Source organism: Micropterus salmoides, unplaced genomic scaffold, assembly GCF_014851395.1.
Source record: "Micropterus salmoides isolate LMB-PRFRI ecotype aquatic unplaced genomic scaffold, ASM1485139v1 Ms_hic_scaffold_12, whole genome shotgun sequence".
Lineage (NCBI taxonomy): Eukaryota > Metazoa > Chordata > Actinopteri > Centrarchiformes > Centrarchidae > Micropterus > Micropterus salmoides.
Window position 1 is genome coordinate 35,600,987 of NW_024040263.1, and position 23,224 is coordinate 35,624,210.

Consider the following 23,224-nt stretch of genomic DNA (forward strand, 5'->3'; position numbering starts at 1 on the left):
TGTGTTGGAAATGGAGTTATTTCTGAAGGGGAACTCTCTTATTCTGAAGGCCGCCTTGGTGGACTTCCGGTCCTGCGTGCGGTACCTGCCTCCGCCCTGACGCAGCCCCGTCAGTCGGCATGACAACACGGTCCCGGGAGCAGACGGGGAGCGGCTGACGTGCACGAGGATGGCAGCAGAAGATGCTCAGTAACGGAACCAGCGGCAGGAACCGAGAGAACAGCGGCACCGGGACCAGCACCGGCACCTGTCCCGGGAGCGACCCGGTCCATGTCCCGGCCATGGAGAGAGCCCGGCCGGCCACGGTGACGGTGTCCGCGGTGAGCCTCGCGCTCAGCGCGCTGTCCCTGCTGCTGCTGGTCACCGCCATCTCCACCGACCACTGGTACGAGACCGACACCCGCAGACACAAGGACAACTGCGACCGCCACGGGTCCGACTCCAACGACCAGAAGAACCGGGAGATGCCCATCTACCACCTCCCGCTGGTGGACACGAGCAGCGGCGGGGCTCGGCAGCGGGACGTGGCGCTGATGAAGCCCGTGCATGTGGGCAGCAGAGAGGAGGAGCTGCTGGAGAACTGGCGGGCCATCCTGGGGATGGGCATCCTGGAGACCGAGTGCGGCAGGCCGCTGTTCTCCACTCACTCCGGCCTCTGGAGGAAGTGCTACTTCAAGCGCCTGGACCCGGACATCGACAAGCTCATCGACCGGGGTCAGACTGCAGGACAGTACACAGTACATATATGTTTACAGTACATATAGTACAATATGCTGTACAGTATATACTGCATAATAATATATATAAACAGTACCATGCACAAATACAGGCTACAGTAAACATGTAAACAGAACTATAATGTAGTAAAAATATGTCCAGGTGATGCACTTATATAAACATCCTGTATATACTGGTTCTAAAAACATTATCAGTGTATTAATGTGCATCAGCAAGCTCGCCTTCATCGCTCAGACTGCGCGCACTCACACACAGTACATATACGTTGTATAATAACCACATGAATGTATTAATGAAGGTGGAGCGACAGAGGTCAGCGTGCATACTGATACACACTGTACACACAGTGTACTGCTGTTCTAACAGTACAGGTTCTGTGATCAGGTTCTGTGGGACTGAAGGTGGACACAGTGACATCATGGTGGATAATAATATTCTAACAGAAAGAAAAAGTACTGTATTATGTGCTGATACTGCAGTCTAAAGTACTGTTTATTGAAGGTGAAGCCTTGTTGTTGTTGTTGAGCTGTTGTTGAGCTGGAGATGAGAAACTCTGGCTTTCCTGTTTCAGAGACGGAGCTCACATAAACCCTGGATCAATAACTCCAGTAACCTGTGCTGTGAAGTTAACCTGCGCAGGTGTTCCTCTCTGACTCCTCCCCTCCCGCGAGCCACCGGGTCACTTCCTCATTCACTCGGTCGATATCAACAGATGCGTTCATCTGCAGAAGGTTACTGGAAACATTGAAATCCCTGTTACATATTAGTTTGTCACCCGAACACAAAGCTAATTAGCTGTAAGCTGTGTGAAGCTGTAACCGATCGCTGATCAATCAGCTGTCAGCTGCGACCAGTCACACTGATGGAACAGTCCTGTCACAGGGATCAGCTGAAACTGGTTCATATTTCTGTCTCCGCTGGACTCAAATGGAGGCTCCGCCTTTATTGATCCGTTGCCATGGTGAATCGTAGTATCAGCTTTTTTTCATCCTAAACTCAGTTTTACAGGTGGTGGTTCAGTACAGACAGGTGGTGGTTCAGTACAGACAGGTGGTGGTTCAGTACAGACAGGTGAGACAGGTGGTGGTTCAGTACAGACAGGTGGTGGTTCAGTACAGACAGGTGAGACAGGTGGTGGTTCAGTATAGACAGGTGGTGGTTCAGTACAGACAAGTGAGACAGGTGATGGTTCAGTACAGACAGGTGAGAGAGGTGGTGGTTCAGTACAGACAGGTGGTGGTTCAGTACAGACAGGTGAGACAGGTGGTGGTTCAGTACAGACAGGTGGTGGTTCAGTACAGACAGGTGAGACAGGTGGTGGTTCAGTATAGACAGGTGGTGGTTCAGTACAGACAAGTGAGACAGGTGATGGTTCAGTACAGACAGGTGAGAGAGGTGGTGGTTCAGTACAGACAGGTGGTGGTTCAGTACAGACAGGTGAGAAAGGTGGTGGTTCAGTACAGACAGGTGAGAGAGGTGGTGGTTCAGTACAGACAGGTGGTGGTTCAGTACAGACAGGTGAGAGAGGTGGTGGTTCAGTACAGACAGGTGAGACAGGTGGTGGTTCAGTATAGACAGGTGGTGGTTCAGTACAGACAGGTGGTGGTTCAGTACAGACAGGTGAGAGAGGTGGTGGTTCAGTACAGACAGGTGGTGGTTCAGTACAGACAGGTGAGAGAGGTGGTGGTTCAGTTCAGACAGGTGGTGGTTCAGTACAGACAGGTGAGACAGGTGGTGGTTCAGTACAGACAAGTGAGACAGGTGATGGTTCAGTACAGACAGGTGGTGGTTCAGTACAGACAGGTGAGAGAGGTGGTGGTTCAGTACAGACAGGTGGTGGTTCAGTACAGACAGGTGAAACAGGTGGTGGTTCAGTACAGACAGGTGGTGGTTCAGTACAGACAGGTGAGAGAGGTGGTGGTTCAGTACAGACAGGTGAGAAAGGTAGTGGTTCAGTACAGACAGGTGAGAGAGGTGGTGGTTCAGTTCAGACAGGTGGTGGTTCAGTACAGACAGGTGAGACAGGTGGTGGTTCAGTACAGACAAGTGAGACAGGTGATGGTTCAGTACAGACAGGTGGTGGTTCAGTACAGACAGGTGGTGGTTCAGTACAGACAGGTGAAACAGGTGGTGGTTCAGTACAGACAGGTGGTGGTTCAGTACAGACAGGTGAGAGAGGTGGTGGTTCAGTACAGACAGGTGGTGGTTCAGTACAGACAGGTGAGAGAGGTGGTGGTTCAGTACAGACAGGTGAGACAGGTGGTGGTTCAGTACAGACAGGTGAGAAAGGTGGTGGTTCAGTACAGACAGGTGGTGGTTCAGTACAGACAAGTGAGACAGGTGATGGTTCAGTACAGACAGGTGAGAGAGGTGGTGGTTCAGTACAGACAGGTGGTGGTTCAGTACAGACAGGTGGTGGTTCAGTATAGACAAGTGAGACAGGTGGTGGTTCAGTACAGACAGGTGAGAGAGATGGTGGTTCAGTACAGACAAGTGGTGGTTCAGGACAGACAGGTGAGAAAGGTGGTGGTTCAGTACAGACAGGTGAGACAAGTGAGACAGGTGATGGTTCAGTACAGACAAGTGAGAGAGGTGGTGGTTCAGTACAGACAGGTGGTGGTTCAGTACAGACAGGTGAGAGAGGTGGTGGTTCAGTACAGACAGGTGGTGGTTCAGTACAGACAAGTGAGACAGGTGATGGTTCAGTACAGACAGGTGAGAGAGATGGTGGTTCAGTACAGACAAGTGAGACAGGTGGTGGTTCAGTACAGACAAGTGAGACAGGTGATGGTTCAGTACAGACAGGTGAGACAGGTGGAGGTTCAGTACAGACAGGTGGTGGTTCAGTACAGACAGGTGAGAAAGGTGGTGGTTCAGTACAGACAGGTGAGAGAGGTGGTGGTTCAGTACAGACAGGTGAGAAAGGTGGTGGTTCAGTACAGACAAGTGAGACAGGTGATGGTTCAGTACAGACAAGTGAGACAGGTGATGGTTCAGTACAGACAGGTGAGACAGGTGGTGGTTCAGTACAGACAGGTGGTGGTTCAGTACAGACAGGTGAGAAAGGTGGTGGTTCAGTGCAGACAGGTGAGAGAGGTGGTGGTTCAGTACAGACAGGTGGTGGTTCAGTACAGACAGGTGAGACAGGTGGTGGTTCAGTACAGACAGGTGGTGGTTCAGTACAGACAGGTGATGGTTCAGTACAGACAAGTGAGACAGGTGGTGGTTCAGTACAGACAGGTGGTGGTTCAGTACAGACAGGTGAGAAAGGTGGTGGTTCAGTACAGACAGGTGAGAGAGGTGGTGGTTCAGTACAGACAGGTGGTGGTTCAGTACAGACAGGTGAGACAGGTGGTGGTTCAGTATAGACAGGTGGTGGTTCAGTACAGACAGGTGAGAGAGGTGGTAGTTCAGTACAGACAGGTGAGAGAGGTGGTGGTTCAGTACAGACAGGTGAGACAGGTGGTGGTTCAGTACAGACAGGTGGTGGTTCAGTACAGACAGGTGAGAAAGGTGGTGGTTCAGTACAGACAGGTGGTGGTTCAGTACAGACAAGTGAGACAAGTGATGGTTCAGTACAGACAGGTGAGACAGGTGGTGGTTCAGTACAGACAGGTGGTGGTTCAGTACAGACAGGTGAGAGAGGTGGTGGTTCAGTACAGACAGGTGGTGGTTCAGTACAGACAGGTGAGAGAGGTGGTGGTTCAGTACAGACAGGTGAGAAAGGTGGTGGTTCAGTACAGACAGGTGGTGGTTCAGTATAGACAAGTGAGACAGGTGGTGGTTCAGGACAGACAGGTGAGAGAGATGGTGGTTCAGTACAGACAGGTGGTGGTTCAGTATAGACAAGTGAGACAGGTGGTGGTTCAGGACAGACAGGTGAGAGAGATGGGGGTTCAGTACAGACAGGTGGTGGTTCAGTACAGACAAGTGAGACAGGTGGTGGTTCAGTACAGACAGGTGAGAAAGGTGGTGGTTCAGTACAGACAGGTGGTGGTTCAGTACAGACAGGTGGTGGTTCAGTACAGACAAGTGAGACAGGTGATGGTTCAGTACAGACAGGTGAGAGAGATGGTGGTTCAGTACAGACAAGTGGTGGTTCAGGACAGACAGGTGAGAAAGGTGGTGGTTCAGTACAGACAGGTGGTGGTTCAGTACAGACAAGTGAGACAGGTGATGGTTCAGTACAGACAAGTGAGAGAGGTGGTGGTTCAGTACAGACAGGTGGTGGTTCAGTACAGACAGGTGAGAGAGGTGGTGGTTCAGTACAGACAGGTGGTGGTTCAGTACAGACAAGTGAGAGAGATGGTGGTTCAGTACAGACAGGTGGTGGTTCAGTACAGACAGGTGAGAGAGATGGTGGTTCAGTACAGACAAGTGAGACAGGTGGTGGTTCAGTACAGACAAGTGAGACAGGTGGTGGTTCAGTACAGACAGGTGAGAGAGATGGTGGTTCAGTACAGACAGGTGGTGGTTCAGTATAGACAAGTGAGACAGGTGGTGGTTCAGGACAGACAGGTGAGAGAGAGATGGTGGTTCAGTACAGACAGGTGGTGGTTCAGTATAGACAAGTGAGACAGGTGGTGGTTCAGGACAGACAGGTGAGAGAGATGGTGGTTCAGTACAGACAGGTGGTGGTTCAGTACAGACAAGTGAGACAGGTGGTGGTTCAGTACAGACAGGTGAGAGAGGTGGTGGTTCAGTACAGACAGGTGGTGGTTCAGTACAGACAGGTGGTGGTTCAGTACAGACAAGCGAGACAGGTGATGGTTCAGTACAGACAGGTGGTCAAACTGCTAATGCTGGGAGCTGATATCAGTTTTGTGATCTGTTTACTTTGTTGGGAGTTTTTCAGCACGTCTGGTTTTAGGATGTCATCAGGCTGGTTTCTGCAGATTGGTTACAGGCTGGTTTCTGGATGACCTCAGGCTGGTTTCAGGATGACCTCAGGCTGGTTTCTGCAGATTGGTTACAGGCTGGTTTCTGGATGTCATCAGGCTGGTTTCTGCAGATTGGTTACAGGCTGGTTTCTGGATGTCATCAGGCTGGTTTCAGGATGACCTCAGGCTGGTTTCTGCAGACTGGTTATAGGCTGGTTTCTGCAGACTGGTTATAGGCTGGTTTCTGGATGACCTCAGGCTGGTTTCAGGATGACCTCAGGCTGGTTTCTGCAGACTGGTTACAGGCTGGTTTCTGCAGATTGGTTACAGGCTGGTTTCTGGATGACCTCAGGCTGGTTTCTGGATGACATCAGACTGGTTTCAGGATGACCTCAGGCTGGTTTCAGGATGACATCAGGCTGGTTTCAGGATGACATCAGGCTGGTTTCTGGATGTCATCAGGCTGGTTTCTGCAGATTGGTTATAGGCTGGTTTCTGGATGACCTCAGGCTGGTTTCAGGATGACCTCAGGCTGGTTTCAGGATGACATCAGGCTGGTTTCTGGATGACCTCAGACTGGTTTCAGGATGACATCAGGCTGGTTTCTGCAGACTGGTTACAGGCTGGTTTCTGGATGACATCAGGCTGGTTTCTGCAGACTGGTTACAGGCTGGTTTCTGGATGACGTCAGGCTGGTTTCTGGATGACATCAGGCTGGTTTCAGGATGACATCAGGCTGGTTTCTGCAGACTGGTTACAGGCTGGTTTCTGGATGACATCAGGCTGGTTTCTGCAGACTGGTTACAGGCTGGTTTCTGGATGACGTCAGGCTGGTTTCTGGATGACATCAGGCTGGTTTCTGCAGACTGGTTTCTGGATGACCTCAGGCTGGTTTCTGCAGACTGGTTTCTGGATGACGTCAGGCTGGTTTCTGGATGACCTCAGGCTGGTTTCTGCAGACTGGTTTCTGGATGACGTCAGGCTGGTTTCAGGATGACCTCAGGCTGGTTTCTGCAGACTGGTTTCTGGATGACCTCAGGCTGGTTTCTGCAGACTGGTTTCAGGATGACATCAGGCTGGTTTCAGGATGACATCAGGCTGGTTTCTGCAGACTGGTTTCTGGATGACGTGAGGCTGGTTTCTGCAGACTGGTTACAGACTGGTTTCTGGATGACCTCAGGCTGGTTTCTGGATGACGTCAGGCTGGTTTCTGCAGACTGGTTTCTGGATGACGTCAGGCTGGTTTCTGCAGACTGGTTTCTGGATGACCTCAGGCTGGTTTCTGCAGACTGGTTTCTGGATGACCTCAGGCTGGTTTCTGCAGACTGGTTTCTGGATGACCTCAGGCTGGTTTCTGCAGACTGGTTTCAGGATGACATCAGGCTGGTTTCAGGATGACATCAGGCTGGTTTCTGCAGACTGGTTACAGGCTGGTTTCTGGATGACGTCAGGCTGGTTTCTGCAGACTGGTTTCTGGATGACGTCAGGCTGGTTTCAGGATGACCTCAGGCTGGTTTCTGCAGACTGGTTTCTGGATGACCTCAGACTGGTTTCAGGATGACCTCAGGCTGGTTTCTGCAGACTGGTTACAGGCTGGTTTCAGGATGACATCAGGCTGGTTTCAGGATGACGTCAGGCTGGTTTCTGCAGACTGGTTTCTGGATGACGTCAGGCTGGTTTCAGGATGACCTCAGGCTGGTTTCTGGATGACCTCAGACTGGTTTCAGGATGACCTCAGGCTGGTTTCTGCAGACTGGTTACAGGCTGGTTTCAGGATGACGTCAGGCTGGTTTCTGCAGACTGGTTTCTGGATGACGTCAGGCTGGTTTCAGGATGACGTCAGGCTGGTTTCAGGATGACCTCAGGCTGGTTTCTGCAGACTGGTTTCTGGATGACCTCAGACTGGTTTCAGGATGACCTCAGGCTGGTTTCTGCAGACTGGTTACAGGCTGGTTTCAGGATGACATCAGGCTGGTTTCAGGATGACGTCAGGCTGGTTTCAGGATGACCTCAGGCTGGTTTCTGCAGACTGGTTACAGACTGGTTTCTGGATGACCTCAGACTGGTTTCAGGATGACCTCAGACTGGTTTCTGGATGACATCAGGCTGGTTTCTGCAGACTGGTTTCTGGATGACGTCAGGCTGGTTTCAGGATGACCTCAGGCTGGTTTCTGCAGACTGGTTTCTGGATGTCATCAGGCTGGTTTCTGCAGATTGGTTACAGGCTGGTTTCTGGATGACCTCAGGCTGGTTTCAGGATGACCTCAGGCTGGTTTCTGCAGATTGGTTACAGGCTGGTTTCTGGATGTCATCAGGCTGGTTTCTGCAGATTGGTTACAGGCTGGTTTCTGGATGTCATCAGGCTGGTTTCAGGATGACCTCAGGCTGGTTTCTGCAGACTGGTTATAGGCTGGTTTCTGCAGACTGGTTATAGGCTGGTTTCTGGATGACCTCAGGCTGGTTTCAGGATGACCTCAGGCTGGTTTCTGCAGACTGGTTACAGGCTGGTTTCTGCAGATTGGTTACAGGCTGGTTTCTGGATGACCTCAGGCTGGTTTCTGGATGACATCAGACTGGTTTCAGGATGACCTCAGGCTGGTTTCAGGATGACATCAGGCTGGTTTCTGGATGACATCAGACTGGTTTCAGGATGACCTCAGGCTGGTTTCTGCAGACTGGTTATAGGCTGGTTTCTGCAGACTGGTTATAGGCTGGTTTCTGGATGACCTCAGGCTGGTTTCAGGATGACCTCAGGCTGGTTTCTGCAGATGGTTACAGGCTGGTTTCTGCAGATTGGTTACAGGCTGGTTTCTGGATGACCTCAGGCTGGTTTCTGGATGACATCAGACTGGTTTCAGGATGACCTCAGGCTGGTTTCAGGATGACATCAGGCTGGTTTCAGGATGACATCAGGCTGGTTTCTGGATGTCATCAGGCTGGTTTCTGCAGATTGGTTATAGGCTGGTTTCTGGATGACCTCAGGCTGGTTTCAGGATGACCTCAGGCTGGTTTCAGGATGACATCAGGCTGGTTTCTGGATGACCTCAGACTGGTTTCAGGATGACATCAGGCTGGTTTCTGCAGACTGGTTACAGGCTGGTTTCTGGATGACATCAGGCTGGTTTCTGCAGACTGGTTACAGGCTGGTTTCTGGATGACGTCAGGCTGGTTTCTGGATGACATCAGGCTGGTTTCAGGATGACATCAGGCTGGTTTCTGCAGACTGGTTACAGGCTGGTTTCTGGATGACATCAGGCTGGTTTCTGCAGACTGGTTACAGGCTGGTTTCTGGATGACGTCAGGCTGGTTTCTGGATGACATCAGGCTGGTTTCTGCAGACTGGTTTCTGGATGACCTCAGGCTGGTTTCTGCAGACTGGTTTCTGGATGACGTCAGGCTGGTTTCTGGATGACCTCAGGCTGGTTTCTGCAGACTGGTTTCTGGATGACGTCAGGCTGGTTTCAGGATGACCTCAGGCTGGTTTCTGCAGACTGGTTTCTGGATGACCTCAGGCTGGTTTCTGCAGACTGGTTTCAGGATGACATCAGGCTGGTTTCAGGATGACATCAGGCTGGTTTCTGCAGACTGGTTTCTGGATGACGTGAGGCTGGTTTCTGCAGACTGGTTACAGACTGGTTTCTGGATGACCTCAGGCTGGTTTCTGGATGACGTCAGGCTGGTTTCTGCAGACTGGTTTCTGGATGACGTCAGGCTGGTTTCTGCAGACTGGTTTCTGGATGACCTCAGGCTGGTTTCTGCAGACTGGTTTCTGGATGACCTCAGGCTGGTTTCTGCAGACTGGTTTCTGGATGACCTCAGGCTGGTTTCTGCAGACTGGTTTCAGGATGACATCAGGCTGGTTTCAGGATGACATCAGGCTGGTTTCTGCAGACTGGTTACAGGCTGGTTTCTGGATGACGTCAGGCTGGTTTCTGCAGACTGGTTTCTGGATGACGTCAGGCTGGTTTCAGGATGACCTCAGGCTGGTTTCTGCAGACTGGTTTCTGGATGACCTCAGACTGGTTTCAGGATGACCTCAGGCTGGTTTCTGCAGACTGGTTACAGGCTGGTTTCAGGATGACATCAGGCTGGTTTCAGGATGACGTCAGGCTGGTTTCTGCAGACTGGTTTCTGGATGACGTCAGGCTGGTTTCAGGATGACCTCAGGCTGGTTTCTGGATGACCTCAGACTGGTTTCAGGATGACCTCAGGCTGGTTTCTGCAGACTGGTTACAGGCTGGTTTCAGGATGACGTCAGGCTGGTTTCTGCAGACTGGTTTCTGGATGACGTCAGGCTGGTTTCAGGATGACGTCAGGCTGGTTTCAGGATGACCTCAGGCTGGTTTCTGCAGACTGGTTTCTGGATGACCTCAGACTGGTTTCAGGATGACCTCAGGCTGGTTTCTGCAGACTGGTTACAGGCTGGTTTCAGGATGACATCAGGCTGGTTTCAGGATGACGTCAGGCTGGTTTCAGGATGACCTCAGGCTGGTTTCTGCAGACTGGTTACAGACTGGTTTCTGGATGACCTCAGACTGGTTTCAGGATGACCTCAGACTGGTTTCTGGATGACATCAGGCTGGTTTCTGCAGACTGGTTTCTGGATGACGTCAGGCTGGTTTCAGGATGACCTCAGGCTGGTTTCTGCAGACTGGTTTCTGGATGTCATCAGGCTGGTTTCTGCAGATTGGTTACAGGCTGGTTTCTGGATGACCTCAGGCTGGTTTCAGGATGACCTCAGGCTGGTTTCTGCAGATTGGTTACAGGCTGGTTTCTGGATGTCATCAGGCTGGTTTCTGCAGATTGGTTACAGGCTGGTTTCTGGATGTCATCAGGCTGGTTTCAGGATGACCTCAGGCTGGTTTCTGCAGACTGGTTATAGGCTGGTTTCTGCAGACTGGTTATAGGCTGGTTTCTGGATGACCTCAGGCTGGTTTCAGGATGACCTCAGGCTGGTTTCTGCAGACTGGTTACAGGCTGGTTTCTGCAGATTGGTTACAGGCTGGTTTCTGGATGACCTCAGGCTGGTTTCTGGATGACATCAGACTGGTTTCAGGATGACCTCAGGCTGGTTTCAGGATGACATCAGGCTGGTTTCAGGATGACATCAGGCTGGTTTCTGGATGTCATCAGGCTGGTTTCTGCAGATTGGTTATAGGCTGGTTTCTGGATGACCTCAGGCTGGTTTCAGGATGACATCAGGCTGGTTTCTGGATGACCTCAGACTGGTTTCAGGATGACATCAGGCTGGTTTCAGGATGACATCAGGCTGGTTTCTGCAGACTGGTTACAGGCTGGTTTCTGGATGACATCAGGCTGGTTTCTGCAGACTGGTTACAGGCTGGTTTCTGGATGACGTCAGGCTGGTTTCTGGATGACATCAGGCTGGTTTCTGCAGACTGGTTTCTGGATGACCTCAGGCTGGTTTCTGCAGACTGGTTTCTGGATGACGTCAGGCTGGTTTCTGGATGACCTCAGGCTGGTTTCTGCAGACTGGTTTCTGGATGACGTCAGGCTGGTTTCAGGATGACCTCAGGCTGGTTTCTGCAGACTGGTTTCTGGATGACCTCAGGCTGGTTTCTGCAGACTGGTTTCAGGATGACATCAGGCTGGTTTCAGGATGACATCAGGCTGGTTTCTGCAGACTGGTTTCTGGATGACGTGAGGCTGGTTTCTGCAGACTGGTTACAGACTGGTTTCTGGATGACGTCAGGCTGGTTTCTGCAGACTGGTTTCTGGATGACGTCAGGCTGGTTTCAGGATGACCTCAGGCTGGTTTCTGCAGACTGGTTTCTGGATGACCTCAGACTGGTTTCAGGATGACCTCAGGCTGGTTTCTGCAGACTGGTTACAGGCTGGTTTCAGGATGACATCAGGCTGGTTTCAGGATGACGTCAGGCTGGTTTCTGCAGACTGGTTTCTGGATGACGTCAGGCTGGTTTCAGGATGACCTCAGGCTGGTTTCTGGATGACCTCAGACTGGTTTCAGGATGACCTCAGGCTGGTTTCTGCAGACTGGTTACAGGCTGGTTTCAGGATGACGTCAGGCTGGTTTCTGCAGACTGGTTTCTGGATGACGTCAGGCTGGTTTCAGGATGACCTCAGGCTGGTTTCTGCAGACTGGTTTCTGGATGACCTCAGACTGGTTTCAGGATGACCTCAGGCTGGTTTCTGCAGACTGGTTACAGGCTGGTTTCAGGATGACATCAGGCTGGTTTCAGGATGACGTCAGGCTGGTTTCAGGATGACCTCAGGCTGGTTTCTGCAGACTGGTTACAGACTGGTTTCTGGATGACCTCAGACTGGTTTCAGGATGACCTCAGACTGGTTTCTGGATGACATCAGGCTGGTTTCTGCAGACTGGTTTCTGGATGACGTCAGGCTGGTTTCAGGATGACCTCAGGCTGGTTTCTGGATGACATCAGGCTGGTTTCTGCAGACTGGTTTCTGGATGACGTCAGGCTGGTTTCAGGATGACCTCAGACTGGTTTCTGGATGACATCAGGCTGGTTTCTGCAGACTGGTTTCTGGATGACGTCAGGCTGGTTTCAGGATGACCTCAGACTGGTTTCTGGATGACATCAGGCTGGTTTCTGCAGACTGGTTTCTGGATGACGTCAGGCTGGTTTCAGGATGACCTCAGGCTGGTTTCTGCAGACTGGTTTCTGGATGACATCAGGCTGGTTTCTGCAGACTGGTTTCTGGATGACGTCAGGCTGGTTTCAGGATGACCTCAGGCTGGTTTCTGGATGACCTCAGGCTGGTTTCAGGATGACCTCAGGCTGGTTTCTGCAGACTGGTTACAGGCTGGTTTCTGGATGACGTCAGGCTGGTTTCTGCAGACTGGTTTCTGGATGACGTCAGGCTGGTTTCAGGATGACCTCAGGCTGGTTTCTGCAGACTGGTTTCTGGATGACGTCAGGCTGGTTTCAGGATGACCTCAGGCTGGTTTCTGCAGACTGGTTACAGACTGGTTTCTGGATGACGTCAGGCTGGTTTCTGCAGACTGGTTACAGGCTGGTTTCTGCAGACTGGTTACAGACTGGTTTCTGGATGACCTCAGGCTTTTTTCTGCAGACTGGTTTCTGGATGACCTCAGGCTGGTTTCTGCAGACTGGTTACAGACTGGTTTCTGGATGACGTCAGGCTGGTTTCTGCAGACTGGTTACAGGCTGGTTTCTGCAGACTGGTTACAGACTGGTTTCTGGATGACCTCAGGCTTTTTTCTGCAGACTGGTTTCTGGATGACATCAGGCTGGTTTCTGCAGACTGGTTACAGACTGGTTTCTGGATGACCTCATACTGGTTTCTGGATGACCTCAGGCTGGTTTCTGCAGACTGGTTACAGACTGGTTTCTGGATGACCTCATACTGGTTTCTGGATGACCTCAGGCTGGTTTCTGGATGACATCAGGCTGGTTTCTGCAGACTGGTTACAGACTGGTTTCTGGATGACCTCATACTGGTTTCTGGATGACCTCATACTGGTTTCTGGATGACCTCAGACTGGTTTCAGGATGACATCAGGCTGGTTTCTGCAGACTGGTTACAGACTGGTTTCTGGATGACCTCAGACTGGTTTCTGGATGACCTCAGACTGGTTTCTGGATGACATCAGGCTGGTTTCTGCAGACTGGTTACAGACTGGTTTCTGGATGACCTCATACTGGTTTCTGGATGACCTCAGACTGGTTTCTGGATGACCTCATACTGGTTTCTGGATGACCTCATACTTGTTTCTGGATGACCTCAGGCTGGTTTCTGGATGACATCAGGCTGGTTTCTGCAGACTGGTTACAGGCTGGTTTCTGCAGACTGGTTACAGGCTGGTTTCTGCAGACTGGTTACAGACTGGTTTCTGGATGACCTCATACTGGTTTCTGGATGACCTCAGGCTGGTTTCTGGATGACATCAGGCTGGTTTCTGCAGACTGGTTACACACTGGTTTCTGGATGACCTCATACTGGTTTCTGGATGACCTCAGGCTGGTTTCTGGATGACATCAGGCTGGTTTCTGCAGACTGGTTACACACTGGTTTCTGGATGACCTCAGGCTGGTTTCTGGATGACATCAGGCTGGTTTCTGCAGACTGGTTACAGGCTGGTTTCTGCAGACTGGTTACAGGCTGGTTTCTGCAGACTGGTTACAGACTGGTTTCTGGATGACCTCAGGCTGGTTTCTGGATGACCTCAGACTGGTTTCTGCAGACTGGTTACAGACTGGTTTCTGGATGACGTCAGGCTGGTTTCAGCAGACTGGTTACAGGCTGGTTTCTGCAGACTGGTTACAGACTGGTTTCTGGATGACCTCAGGCTTTTTTCTGCAGACTGGTTTCTGGATGACCTCATACTGGTTTCTGGATGACCTCAGACTGGTTTCTGGATGACATCAGGCTGGTTTCTGCAGACTGGTTACAGACTGGTTTCTGGATGACCTCAGACTGGTTTCTGGATGACCTAAGACTGGTTTCTGGATGACGTCAGGCTGGTTTCTGCAGACTGGTTACAGGCTGGTTTCTGGATGACCTAAGACTGGTTTCTGGATGACCTCAGACTGGTTTCTGGATGACCTAAGACTGGTTTCTGGATGACGTCAGGCTGGTTACACACTGGTCCTACAACATTAGATCCTGACCTGAGACCAGCAGACTAACCCCTATAGGAACCCGTCTCTGCAGGACCTGGTCCGTCACCATGACGTGTGCACTTTGTGTCTCTGCAGTCTCTGGCAGCGTGCCGACCCGAGACCTGGAGGTCAGAGTGATGGTGAACAGAGAGGACCTGGACCCCGACAACACTCGGACCGCACATCAGATTACAACACTCCAAATCACATTACACTGCATTATGTTACATATCATTGCAGCGCATTAGGCCGGAGCCTGAGCTCAGATCAGATTAGATCAATCGATCCCACTGGGGAGGATCAGAGTGGAGGAGAGGATCCAGGCACGGTCACAGTGAGCCCTGGTGCGAGGAGTCTCAGACCCTCTGAATAACACCTCGGACCCCCAGAAGATGTCAGAATCTAATTTTCTATTGATCTGTGTAGTGCGATGGATCCTCCGCATGTTGAAATGTGACTGACATCTGGAGTCGGGTAGAAGATTTAAATAATGGATGAAGGTTTGCTGTGTCAGCTCTGTGTAATATTACTGCACCTTTTACTTATTGATCCGTGTATTAGGAACATTTATTTACAGCCGCTCGGAGCCGGTTCAGAACACCTGGCTAACGAGCGTTTTGTGTTAACGGGTCGTGTCCGGCAGAGATTCAGCAGGTAGTGTCAGGGCGGTTCTGATGCTCAGCTCCGCAGGACTCTGCAGAAGATGAAAAAGGTTCTGTTTATTTGTTTATTTGCATTTTTTTGCTGTATATCGTGTGGCTCATGATAAGATACACAACGCACCATACCAGAGATTTAGTCGTCGATCCCTCCTACAGTAACAGGTGCGTCGGACATTCAGTTCTTATCATCTCTGGTGATTCTGAGTTGACACAAACTGTAAACCGTCTGTCTGAATCTCTCAACAACCCAGAACTGGGAGAACTCCAGGCGTTGACGCGGAGCTGCTGAAGGAAACAGAAACTGACTTCACCCGGTTTCCGAACTCTTTTCTGTTGGACGAGCCGAGGCGGAGCCATCACCATCTTCTACGTGTTGGATCTGCGGGACCTTCAGGGAGAATCTGTGAACCAGATGAAAAGAGAGCTGCTGCTGTGCTGGTTCATTATTGCAGCTGAGGCTCCTCACTATTAAATCTGAGCAGCACACGATCCTACATTTCCCATAACGCACCAGGGTAGTGTCTTTCATTAGAGCCTCCTTGCCTGGTAAACAGCCACGTCAACACCTGCGCTTTGTAACTCCAAGCCTGATGACATCAATATGACATCACCAGAAGACATCATACACCCGTTTACAGAGGCTCAGAGGAGCCATCCATTTTCCTGGTCCTGGTTCAGCCTGAGGAGGACTCACTAGGACCAGGAACTGGACTTTGTGTAAAAGTGGTGGACTGTCCCCTCAGACGTGTCTCATACCTGGTGACACAGCAGCTGTAGTTGTGATGGTCAGGTGTAGTTATCAGCTCAGGTACCCGTGTTTACGTGGACTTCTCAACTGTCTCTTCACTGCAGGTATCGCAGATCGATGCACAGCTGTGAAGTATCACTTCTCTCAGCCAATCAGACTGCGGAACATCCCTCTGAACCTGACCAGGACCATCCAACAGGACGAGTGGCACCTGCTGCGTGAGTACTCACAGTGTTTCCAACCACTTCCTGTCAGCAGACTCACGTCCTGTCAGCAGACTTACGTCCTGTCAGTAGGTTCACGTCCTGTCAGCAGACTCACGTCCTGTCAGCAGGTTCACGTCCTGTCAGCAGGTTCACGTCCTGTCAGCAGGTTCACGTCCTGTCAGCAGACTCACGTCCTGTCAGCAGGTTCACGTCCTGTCAGTAGGTTCACTTCCTGTCAGCAGACTCACTTCCTGTCAGCAGACTCACGTCCTGTCAGTAGGTTCACTTCCTGTCAGCAGACTCACGTCCTGTCAGTAGGTTCACTTCCTGTCAGCAGACTCACGTCCTGTCAGTAGGTTCACTTCCTGTCAGTAGGTTCACGTCCTGTCAGCAGGTTCATGTCCTGTCAGTAGACTCACTTCCTGTCAGTAGGTTCACTTCCTGTCAGCAGGTTCACGTCCTGTCAGTAGACTCACTTCCTGTCAGCAGACTCACTTCCCTGTCAGTAGGTTCACTTCCTGTCAGTAGGTTCACTTCCTGTCAGCAGGTTCACGTCCTGTCAGCAGACTCACTTCCCTGTCAGCAGGTTCACGTCCTGTCAGTAGGTTCACGTCCTGTCAGCAGACTCACTTCCTGTCAGTAGGTTCACGTCCTGTCAGCAGACTCACTTCCTGTCAGTAGGTTCACGTCCTGTCAGCAGACTCACTTCCTGTCAGTAGGTTCACTTCCTGTCAGTAGGTTCACGTCCTGTCAGCAGGTTCACATCCTGTCAGCAGACTCACGCCCTGTCAGCAGGTTCACGTCCTGTCAGCAGACTCACTTCCTGTCAGTAGACTCAAGTCCTGTCAGTAGGTTCAAGTCCTGTCAGCAGACTCAAGTCCTGTCAGTAGGTTCAAGTCCTGTCAGCAGGTTCACGTCCTGTCAGCAGACTCAAGTCCTGTCAGTAGGTTCAAGTCCTGTCAGCAGACTCACGTCCTGTCAGCAGGTTCACTTCCTGTCAGCAGACTCACTTCCTGTCAGTAGGTTCACTTCCTTGTCAGCAGGTTCACGTCCTGTCAGTAGGTTCACGTCCTGTCAGCAGGTTCACGTCCTGTCAGCAGGTTCACGTCCTGTCAGCAGACTCAAGTCCTGTCAGCAGACTCAAGTCCTGTCAGCAGACTCACGTCCTGTCAGTAGGTTCACTTCCTGTCAGCAGACTCACTTCCCTGTCAGCAGACTCAAGTCCTGTCAGCAGACTCACGTCCTGTCAGCAGGTTCACGTCCTGTCAGTAGGTTCACGTCCTGTCAGCAGACTCACTTCCTGTCAGTAGGTTCACTTCCTGTCAGCAGACTCACTTCCTGTCAGCAGACTCACGTCCTGTCAGTAGGTTCACGTCCTGTCAGTAGGTTCACGCCCTGTCAGCAGGTTCACGTCCTGTCAGCAGACTCACTTCCTGTCAGTAGGTTCACGTCCTGTCAGTAGGTTCACGTCCTGTCAGCAGACTCAAGTCCTGTCAGTAGGTTCAAGTCCTGTCAGCAGACTCACTTCCTGTCAGCAGACTCACTTCCTGTCAGTAGGTTCACTTCCTGTCAGTAGGTTCACGTCCTGTCAGTAGACTCAAGTCCTGTCAGTAGGTTCAAGTCCTGTCAGCAGACTCAAGTCCTGTCAGTAGGTTCAAGTCCTGTCAGCAGGTTCACGTCCTGTCAGCAGACTCAAGTCCTGTCAGTAGGTTCAAGTCCTGTCAGCAGACTCACGTCCTGTCAGCAGGTTCACGTCCTGTCAGCAGACTCACTTCCTGTCAGCAGGTTCACGTCCTGTCAGCAGGTTCACGTCCTGTCAGCAGACTCAAGTCCTGTCAGCAGACTCAAGTCCTGTCAGCAGACTCACGTCCTGTCAGTAGGTTCACTTCCCTGTCAGCAGGTTCATGTCCTGTCAGTAGGTTCACGTCCTGTCAGCAGGTTCACGTCCTGTCAGCAGGTTCACGTCCTGTCAGTAGGTTCACGTCCTGTCAGCAGACTCAAGTCCTGTCAGTAGGTTCAAGTCCTGTCAGTAGGTTCAAGTCCTGTCAGCAGACTCACGTCCTGTCAGCAGGTTCACGTCCTGTCAGCAGGTTCACGTCCTGTCAGCAGACTCAAGTCCTGTCAGTAGGTTCAAGTCCTGTCAGCAGACTCACGTCCTGTCAGCAGACTCACGTCCTGTCAGCAGACTCAAGTCCTGTCAGCAGACTCACGTCCTGTCAGCAGGTTCACGTCCTGTCAGTAGGTTCACTTCCTGTCAGCAGACTCACTTCCTGTCAGCAGACTCACGTCCTGTCAGTAGGTTCACTTCCCTGTCAGCAGGTTCATGTCCTGTCAGTAGGTTCACGTCCTGTCAGCAGGTTCACGTCCTGTCTGTAGGTTCACGTCCTGTCAGCAGACTCAAGTCCTGTCAGTAGGTTCACGTCCTGTCAGTAGGTTCACTTCCTGTCAGCAGACTCACGTCCTGTCAGCAGACTCAAGTCCTGTCAGTAGGTTCAAGTCCTGTCAGTAGGTTCACGTCCTGTCAGCAGACTCAAGTCCTGTCAGTAGGTTCACGTCCTGTCAGCAGACTCACGTCCTGTCAGCAGACTCACGTCCTGTCAGCAGGTTCACGTCCTGTCAGCAGACTCACTTCCTGTCAGCAGACTCACTTCCTGTCAGCAGACTCACTTCCTGTCGGTAGGTTCACTTCCCTGTCAGCAGGTTCACGTCCTGTCAGCAGGTTCACGTCCTGTCAGCAGACTCACTTCCTGTCAGCAGACTCACTTCCTGTCAGTAGGTTCACTTCCTGTCAGCAGGTTCACTTCCTGTCAGCAGGTTCACGTCCTGTCAGTAGGTTCACTTCCTGTCAGCAGACTCACTTCCTGTCAGTAGGTTCACTTCCTGTCAGCAGGTTCACGTCCTGTCAGTAGGTTCACTTCCTGTCAGCAGACTCAAGTCCTGTCATTAGGTTCACTTCCCTGTCAGCAGGTTCACGTCCTGTCAGCAGACTCACTTCCTGTCAGTAGGTTCACTTCCTGTCAGCAGGTTCACGTCCTGTCAGTAGGTTCACTTCCTGTCAGCAGACTCAAGTCCTGTCAGCAGACTCACTTCCTGTCAGTAGGTTCACTTCCTGTCAGTAGGTTCACTTCCTGTCAGCAGACTCACTTCCTGTCAGTAGGTTCACTTCCTGTCAGTAGGTTCACTTCCTGTCAGCAGACTCACTTCCTGTCAGTAGGTTCACGTCCTGTCAGTAGGTTCACTTCCTGTCAGCAGACTCACTTCCTGTCAGTAGGTTCACGTCCTGTCAGCAGGTTCACGTCCTGTCAGTAGGTTCACGTCCTGTCAGTAGGTTCACGTCCTGTCAGCAGGTTCACTTCCATGTTACAGTAGTGTTACAGTAATATATTACAGTAGTATTACAGTAATATATTACAGTAGTATTACAATAATATATTACAGTAGTATTACAGTAGTTGACCTACCACCATCTGTGGTTGACTGTGTTTATGTATTTCAACATGGCCGCGCCAGGTACAGCAGGGGTAGTTACAGCTCTCTTCATACATGTACTTCTCATGAGTCTTTCTGCCTTTTCCGACACCGGTCAAATACTGACAGATTCCTATGATTTGAAATCGTCATCCTCACACATGTTAATAACAAAGCAAGCAAACAAGCACTTTGGATTTGGAAAACATGCCCTGGCTGCCACGTTCATTCATCCGCACCTCTTCGGCCGTCCCTCAACACATACCAAAACTACGCTTAAACCACAACAAACCCTCGCATTTATCATCGCAATCTGCCTCCTGCTATCCGGGGACATCCACCAATGTCCAGGCCCGCTGAACTGCCCAACAGATGAAAACCATGTCAACACCACTGCTAACAACAGGAGCATCATCGACAACTTACAGGTATTCTCACCTTGTTCATTTCACACTGCACTACAACAATCTCATCTCCGTCCTTGTGTTCCTCCTGTGAGCGATGCGGTGTCACCGGAATCCAGGACAGACGAGGCGGTCAACAGGACGGAGCCATTGGAGCCCGGGAGCGGCGTGTCTACCTGGGACAGACCGCGCACGCCAGCCTCGCTGCAGCGACATCCCGGACCATCACATCACATCCGCGTAGTGGAAAGCAGGCCCCACCGCCGTCGACCCCAACCTGTATGCAGACCGTCCAGATTCGAAAAACTCGGAGACTCCATCAGCTCGTCTCCACCTGGACCTCACCCTCACCGGCTGCATCTCCGCGGCGCTCACCAAACGCGTCACTGGCAATTACGTCATCAGAACACGACAAACACAAGGACCAATAAAGGGCTGCGTCAGAACGGGCAACACCGGAGACATGGAAAACGTGGAGTGGATTTCCGCCTTCTCCGCACTCTTCCCAAATGTAAGATCATCTCAGAAATAAAAATAGACCTTTTCAATACCCAGTCACTGACAAACAAAACCGGTTTAATATCTGAACATATTCTTGAAAAACAAATAGACATGATGTGCCTCACTGAAACTTGGCACAAACAAAATTCATATCTCGCACTAAATGAAGCCTGCCCCCCAGGATACACATACCTGGAGAAGGCCAGAACCACCGGCCGGGGTGGAGGTCTTGCTGTCATCCATCGCAAAGACCTAATTGCCACCCCCCTTCCACTGCCAGAGCTGACCACATTTGAGTGTCTTCCATTCAAACTCAGATCACATAAAGAAGTAATAACAATACTCCTCATCTATCGCCCCCCAAAACCACACCCTGGATTCATCACTGAGCTGCAAGATCTACTCACATCTTTCTGTGCAATTACCCATAACACACTCATTATGGGAGATTTCAACCTTCATGTTGACTCCCCCACAAAACGCCCTGCTGCAGAGTTCCTTGAACTCCTGGACTGCTTATATCTCACACAACATGTCACAGTACCCACACACACAGAAGGCCACACTCTTGACTTAGTCATAACAGACACCGCCACCATCACCAACATGAGAGTCTATGACTTGGGCGTGTCTGATCATAAGGTTATCTCCCTGGAAGTGCCCCTAGCAAGTCCCTACCATAAAACAAAACGTCAAATCCGGTTCAGAAATTTAAAAGCAATAGACACCACCCTCTTCAACCAAGACATACAGCAAATTTCACTAGTCACACAGTTCGCATCAGTTAATGGCTCTGTTGACCACTATAATTCCAGCCTCTACAATATTCTTGATTTACATGCACCAATCAAAACGAAAACAGTTACTTTTTCCAGGTCAGCCCCTTGGTACACAACAGAGCTCCGGAGGATGAAAACGGCTGGCCGTGCCCTGGAACGGAAATTCACCTCCAGTGGCCTACATGTACATCAACAGGCCTACCGTGAACACCAAAAATCATACTGAAAGCACTCACCACAGCCAGGTCTCAATACTTCTCTCAAAAAATCTCAAAGTGCTCTGGAAATTCAAAACAGCTGTTTGCATCAATAAATTCTCTTCTCAAACCTCCCACATATGCACATTTTGACACCAGTACAGACCAGTGCAATAGGTTCATGGACTTTTTCACCAACAAGGTAGCTTCAATCCGATCCAACCTTTCTGCCACAGTTTCACCCTCCTCAAAATTAGTCCCACAAACCCATTAAAGACATTTTCTGTTTTCTCAGGCATTTCTCAGACAGAGGTGGAGAGGATCATAAGGTGCATGAAATCCACCACATGCTCACTGGACCCTCTCCCCACATCATTATTAAAATCCAACATTACAGCCATCAGTCCATTGATCACAGCAATCCTCAACCAGTCACTCAAATCCGGTCAGGTTCCTCCAGCTCTCAAAACTGCAGTTGTCCGCCCCCATCTGAAAAAGCCGTCACTTGACCCCGACATCCTGGCTCATTACAGACCCATTTCAAACCTGCCGTTTTTGTCCAAAGTCCTGGAACAAGTTGTTGCAGCCCAACTCCACAATCACCTTCACATCCATAACATATATGAAAAATTTCAGTCCGGTTTTTGAGCAGCACACAGCACGGAGACAGCCCTGGTCCGCGTCACAAATGACCTACTTATGACTGCAGACCAGGGCTTACCATCTCTCCTCCTCCTACTGGACCTGTCGGCCGCCTTTGACACTGTGGATCACAACATCCTGCTTCACCGTCTCCAGTCTATGGTAGGACTTTCTGGGACCACACTAGGCTGGTTCCAGTCTTATCTCACAGCCAGGATGGAGTATGTGGCTCTAGGACAGTCCCAATCATCACCCCACACAGTCAGCTGTGGAGTGCCACAAGGGTCCGTCCTTGGTCCAACCCTTTTTACCATCTACTTACTACCCCTCGGTCACATCATCCATAAACACAAAGTTTCATTCCATTGTTACGCAGATGATACACAACTATACATAAAAATGGACTCCACACTCCCCTCAGCTCTGCCATCTGCACTTCAGGTTTGCCTGGAGGAGATAAGGGCATGGATGGCTGACAACTTTCTTCAACTAAATAGCAGCAAAACCGAAGCCATCCTGATCGGTACCCCACATCAAACCCAGTCCTCCTCCCTCAGCAGTATATCCATTTTTGGTCATCACATTCCCCAGTCTACCTCTGTTACAAACCTTGGAGTCAGACTTGACTCAAATCTCACATTCGACACTCACATCCGTCACCTCTGTAAGGTCTCCTTCCTCCACCTCAAAAACATCGCCAAACTCCGCCCCTCCCTCTCACAACTAGATGCTGAGAAGTTGATCCATGCCTTTATCTCCTCCAGGTTGGACTACTGTAATGCCCTCCTCGTCGGGATCCCTGGCAGGAGACTGCAAAAGCTCCAGCATATTCAGAACTGCGCTGCCCGGGTCCTGACGAGGAGGCGCAAATATGACCATATCACTCCAGTCCTGAAATCCCTCCACTGGCTGCCCATTCAATACAGAATTCAATATAAAATCTGTCTCCTTACCCACCAGTGCATACATGGAACTGCCCCTGCCTACCTCAGTGAACTCCTCACCCCACTCACCACCTTAAGAAACCTCCGCTCTTCCACCTCTACCCACTGCCTCCACCAACCAAGGACTAAACTCTCCACCATGGGAGACAGGGCCTTCCAGGCAGTCGCCCCACGGCTCTGGAATGCCCTCCCAGAGCCCCTAAGGGCCCCACAAACTCTGGAGGTTTTTAAGAAGGGCCTAAAGACTTTTCTATTTCAAAAGGCCTTTTAACAGTCATGGTTTTAAATCTTTGTTACGGTGTTTTATTGCGATTGTTATTTTCTGGAACTGTTTTTAACCCCTTGTTGCTGTAGCACTTTGAGATTTCCCTGAAATGTAAAGTGCATTATAAATAAAATTTATTATTATTATTATTATTGTTTTAGAG

At 50.7% G+C, this 23,224-nt stretch overlaps 1 protein-coding gene across 1 annotated transcript in view; it reads left to right on the forward strand.

The window, feature by feature from the left end:
• The window catches only part of tmem178 (transmembrane protein 178), a 28,694-nt gene continuing 5,470 nt past the window's right edge, over window positions 1–23,224 (forward strand). The window contains exons 1-2 of the mRNA XM_038714723.1: window positions 1–714; window positions 15,760–15,873. Coding sequence (XP_038570651.1) covers window positions 183–714; window positions 15,760–15,873 — 646 coding nt within the window. The 5' untranslated portion in view covers window positions 1–182. The remainder of the gene's footprint in view (window positions 715–15,759; window positions 15,874–23,224) is intronic.